Source organism: Gopherus flavomarginatus, chromosome 1 (assembly GCF_025201925.1).
Source record: "Gopherus flavomarginatus isolate rGopFla2 chromosome 1, rGopFla2.mat.asm, whole genome shotgun sequence".
NCBI lineage: Eukaryota > Metazoa > Chordata > Testudines > Testudinidae > Gopherus > Gopherus flavomarginatus.
Window position 1 is genome coordinate 103,130,019 of NC_066617.1, and position 5,508 is coordinate 103,135,526.

The window sequence follows — 5,508 nt, forward strand, 5'->3', positions numbered from 1 at the left end:
AAGCCTGCTGCAACATAGACTCAGGGTCTGAACTACACCCCTAAAGCTGCAGGTTTTAACTGAAAACCACTTAGCAGGTTACCTATCTCCAGCACTCAGACACCCAGCTCCCTATGGGATCCAAAACCCAAATAAAATCCATTTTACTCTGTATAAAAGCTTATACAGGGTAAACTTATAAATTGTTCGCCCTCTTTAACACTGATAGAGAGAGATGCACAACTGTTTGCTCCACCAGGTATTAATCACTTACTCTGGGTTTACTAATAAACAAAAGTGATTTTATTAAGTATAAAAAGTCAGATTTAAGAGGCGTTAAGGTTCAAAGTAATAACAGACAGAACAAAGTAAATCATCCAGCAAAATAAAGCAAAAACACACAAGTCTAAGCCTAATACATTAAAAAACTTATTACAGGTAAATCTCACCCTTAGAGATGTTCCAATAAGCTTCTTCCACAGACTAGACTCCTTCCTTGTCTGGGTCCAATCCTTTCCCCTGGTACAGTCCTCGTTAGTTCCAGCAGGAATCTTAGGTGAAAGGCAAGGGCTTTCTCATGACTGGGAGCCTCTTTGTTCTCTTCCACCACCTTTTATATCTTTGGCACAAGGCGGGAATATTTTGTCTCTCTGGATTCCCACCCCTCCTTCTAAATGGAAAAGCACTGAGTTTAAGATGGATTCCAGTATCAGGTGACATGTTCGCATGTCCTTTGAGACCCCCTCCACTCTTCCATGGCTGGTCTGCACCTATACTGGAACGCTTGCAGGTAAGTAAACTATTTACAACCAATCATCCTAGTCAATGGGAGCCATCAAGATTCTAAACCACCATTAATGGCCCACACTTTGCATAATTACAATAGAATCTCAGAGGTATACTTCATATTCCTAGTTTCAGATACAAGAATGATACATTCATACAAATAGAATGAACACATTCAGTAGATTATAAGCTCTGTAATTATACCTTACAAGAGACCTTTTGCATAAAGCATATTTCAGTTACATCATATTCACACTTATAAACATATTTTTATAAAGCATATGGAGTGCAACGTCACAGATGGAATCTTTTGGGAATTTAGCTGTGGAGTTCTAGGAAGTGTCTACTGAGCATGTGTGAACTGCAAATTTTCAAAGCCTTATAATGGGCTAAATTTGGGCAGATTTTCAAAGGGATGCCAACAGGAACATGCCTGAAACAAAGGGCATTCGCTTGCCAAATATCAAGACCTTGCTCCAAAGTATGGAGGCATTTGAGATTCTCAAAAAAAAAAAAAAAAAAAAAAGGCACCAGAGTTTTTTTTAACACAGGCAAAATGTATTTTCCCTTCTACTCATTCTCAGAGTCAGCTAAAGTGTTTTGGCTGACATTTTCCAAAAACATTGAGTGAGAGTCAGACACCTGGCATAGAAATTTTCAGCCCAAACTATTAAAGTTTGGGAAAGTTATAAACAACAGAAAACTGCGTCTTATAATGGGAAGTGTAGGGCAACCATAATAGTAGGCAGTGCTACCCTATTATAGCAGCATCTGTTATTATGGTATCAGACCCTGACAAAACCTCCTGCCCACCTCACCCTACCTCACCTGGGTATACTTTCCTCATCTCTTAAATTCTGACACAATGGTGAGGCTAATTGAGAAGTTCTGTAGAAATTTAAATTTCAAATATCAAGTAACCCAAAAAGTAGCTTGTGTGTGTCGCTCCATTACTCTCCTGGTTCACTTCTAACCAGATCTTGTCACCCTTTTCCAGCTTAAGGACTGTACTCCCTGACATATTTTCATAAGAGTTTAGGGTGGTCTGATATGATCCTATCACTGCCTGGCTGTTTTTCATTAGCTGAATGATCGTGGTGCTCCGGTACAACTCCACATTGTAGCCAAAGTAATAAACTCCAGGTATTTGGCAAGTGAAAATTCCTGTGGCCTTATCAAAATGTTGCTGATCATTGTATAAAATTTGATGAAATATAATGGGCTGTTTAGGAGCTGGATAGTTTTTGGCGAGTTTCATGGCAAAGGCAGATTTCTGACGCGGTGAGCATTCTCCCGGGCTTCCTTGTGGGCCAGTGGGACCTGGTGGTCCGCTTTCACCCTTTGGTCCCATTGGACCTAGTTTTCCTGGAGGGCCCTGTGGCCCACGCGTTCCTGTGGAACCTGAAAAGGATTACAAAAGAATGAGCTAGAAGCAGATACTTTTCCATTTGTTCTCATCCTGCTCAAATGTGACTCATTTAAAATCCCCAAAAACTTCTTTATTGACAATGTCTGCAGTGGGTCAGTTAGAGACACTGCCCACCAAGGTGGGATAAACTACAATTTAAAGCATTGCAAACTCCCTAAAGTAAGAGAAATATTCATTCTATACCCATAAACTCTGCTCGAAATAAAACACTTCAGCTTTAACTCCAGAGAAAACACTCTACTCTTAATTATTGTCCTCTAGAGTGAAAATGTTTGACTGACACACACTCCTTGTGGTTTATTCCTAATGCTCTGGTGTGTGCCTAAGTGTTTAGGCTCATGAAGCATTCTTAGGTGGGATGTACGTAAACAGGTGTGTGTATGGATGAAGAGTGAGGAGAGCTCTGTCTTTAACACTTCTGCAGGTAGATGTTGTCCTCTCTCTGCTGTCTCAGAGCAAGGAGGCAATCATTTATCCTAAAACAATGGAATTCATCCAGTGCTGAATATAAGGCAGGATCAAAGGGGAGGTGATTTGCACAGCCCCTATGCTGGAGCTGCTGGGGGCTGGATTGCCCTCCTGAACAGTTTATATTAGCTCAAGAGTTTCCCTAATAGAGCTGGTCAAAAAAATATCATTTTTTTCTCTCCCGATAGAATTTTTTTTTGACAAAATAAACTTTCAACAACAAAACAAATTATTATTTTTTTGGAGGGGGAGGGGGAAAATCGTAAACTTTGAAGAAAAATTTCACAGGGGAAATTTCCCCCCCAATCAGTTCTATTCCCTGTTTTGTGCCCCCTTACAGCTTCTATGGCATTGCAAAAGTGAGGAATCACCGGAGGACAGCAATACCCTGGCTCCATCCTTAATATGACCCCTTATCTCCTCAGAACTGCCTGAAACATGTATGCGTGGGCACCCAACGCCCCCACCACTACCGCCTGAGAATGCTTCATGAGCCTAAACACTAAGACTAACCCAGAGCATTAGGCATAAACAAACCACCAATAGAGTGTGGCAAACATTTTCACTCCCTTGGGAGGCCATTAAGGTGGGTTGAGAAGTGAGTTGGTTTTTTTTACTTGCCAAAAACCCAGTTCAGGATTCTGTATTTCACTGCAAGGCCTCTCCATGATGAAACCATTCCTAGCTGGTGTTATCCAAATGTCTCTTACTGCATTTCTCAGCTGTACATCTGGTGTCTAATATATACACATACCATATTCCTACCTTCAGAAAGGGCAAATCTCTGATGTTAGGATCATAATTCTATCACTAAGTAACTGTTGCTATGAAATGTTTCTGGTTGTTCCAAATATGCAATGTACTGAATTCTGAATAAGAAACTGGTGAAATGGTGCTATCAAAAGTTGGTATAGCGTGAAATGATTCATTTAAATATGACTTACCTGGTTCCCCTCTGAGTCCCTTCTCCCCTTTCTCCCCATTGAGCCCATTGTGCCCATTATGACCAGGAACTCCATTGTTCCCAGGAGGACCTTGGGGTCCTGGGAGACATGGAGCAAGAGGGTTTTTTTCCTGTACTGCCACAGTGACAGAAACAGCTAAAATCCAGACCCCTGGGAGCAGGAGAAAAGGGAAAGCCATTCATTAGAGTTTGCTAACAGTGGTTTTCTACAAGCAAAATACAAAAACAGCCGTATAGATTGGGGTTCCTGGATGTGAACTGCACAGTACTTCTCAGCCTACCACTACTCAAATCATCATTAATCACGTTTATTATGGTAGTACCTAAGGGACACCCAAGATCAGGGCCCTATTGTGCTAGGCATTCTACAAACACAGGGCAATAGGCCCCAGAGATCTTACAAATGTGGGACAAAGTCTTAAAATAAGGGTGCTCTTGTATCTCAGTACAAAGGATCTGGGGAGAGAGAAAGGAGGGGGGAGAGGCAGAGCAGAAGAAAGTTATATAACGGTAGCACTAGCATCTCTAGGCTCCCTAAAAGGTTTGGGTGCCCCCTTTCCACACTGGAGGTGTGAACTCCTGGCCCCACTGAAGTCAGTGGCAGAAATCCAATTGACTGTGTTGCGGCTGGGATTTCACCCCAGATGTCTGACCTAACACAGTTGTACAGCGAGGAACAAACGTTGCACCCTTTCAAAGAATATTGCAGTTGCTACTGAGCTGTTCATGATCTCAGAGCCACTGTTGCTGCCTCAGGACTGAAGCCTGCAGAATGCCTTTGGAGCCTGCTTTGGTGCAGTGCACAGCCTTCCCCACGCAAAGCCACCCTTTCCAGTGCTGGGATGTTAACAGCCACGATTAAGCCCACTGTATTAATTAGGAGTGTAAGGCCTGATTGCCCTCTCTAGTCTAATTATACACTGGGAGAGCTCCGCTGATGCCCAGAGTTACTCCTGATTTTTCCCCAGCATGAGAGGAGAATCAAGCCATGTATCTCCACAAGAACGAAACCCACCTGATAAAAACATGCTGTGAGGTTTCTTTTCTTTCCCGTGACGTCCAGGCAGCTGGGAAACAAACTCCTTCGAGAACCTGTTTCCTGAATCACTGTATTCTGCTCCTCACCCTTCTGCTTTGGACCCTCAAAGACACAGCTATGACTAAACCGCTTCCCTTATCGCTGCTTTGTACACAGATGACCTGCTGTGACCCTGCCTGTTCTAGTACTGACACTCCTCCAACCAACAGGATACATTCCCTGCTTGCTTTCTGTTTTTTCATTGTGATCTCGGGATGTACTGTTGTAAGTCTGCTCTGTTCCACTCTCCTAGTTGCTGTATCTTTTGAAATAACAGTAATGAAAAATAACAGGCTATATCTAACACGAACATTACTGACTACTCTAATTGCTGTATTTGGGTACTGAGCCAAATTCAACCCTGCTATAATTCCACTGCTGTTAAGACAGTTAAACTAAGGGTCAATTTGGCTCATTTCCTTATTTGTTCTGCCAACTATCGCTGTGGGACATACTCTGGCAGGCTGAATGTGGAACAAAGAGACTATAAGGAAAAAAACAGGTTGGTTTAGCCAACTAGAGAATAGACTATTGTTTAGGAATGCAGAGGCCTGGGTTTACATCAGTATACAGGCCTGTTTGACCAGTTGCAGGGGGAATAGTTATGTATAAGAAAAAGTGTTGTTGAGACTTCGGGCAAATCTACATTGCAATCGGAGCTGTGACCGAGGATTGTGTCAAGATACTCAAGCTAGCTTTGATCTAGTTAGCAAGAGCAGAAAAGCTGTGGCAGCATGAGCTGCAGCTTGGGTTAGCTGCTCAAGTACAAGCCTACCAGCGAACGCAAGAATGTGCTTGGGTGGC

General features: G+C 42.6%; 1 protein-coding gene across 1 annotated transcript; it reads right to left on the reverse strand.

Annotated features, from left to right (window-relative positions):
* Positions 1 to 259: 259 nt before the first annotated feature.
* On the reverse strand, positions 260 to 5,102 carry LOC127036414 (collagen alpha-1(X) chain-like). Its single transcript, XM_050927321.1, has 3 exons — positions 4,642 to 5,102; positions 3,607 to 3,777; positions 260 to 2,166 (listed from the first exon to the last, which is right to left on the reverse strand). Exons 1-3 carry the CDS (start codon positions 4,652 to 4,654, stop codon positions 1,664 to 1,666), a joined length of 687 nt encoding a protein of 228 aa, XP_050783278.1. The 5' UTR covers positions 4,655 to 5,102; the 3' UTR covers positions 260 to 1,663.
* Positions 5,103 to 5,508: the final 406 nt, after the last annotated feature.

What these genes read in the sequence shown, in the direction of transcription:
- LOC127036414 (XM_050927321.1), bottom strand. An exon ending in GGGACTCAGAGGGGAACCAG is followed by an intron (nt 2,167 to 3,606) that starts GTAAGTCATATT and finishes AATCCTTTTCAG; the next exon opens with GTTCCACAGGAACGCGTGGG.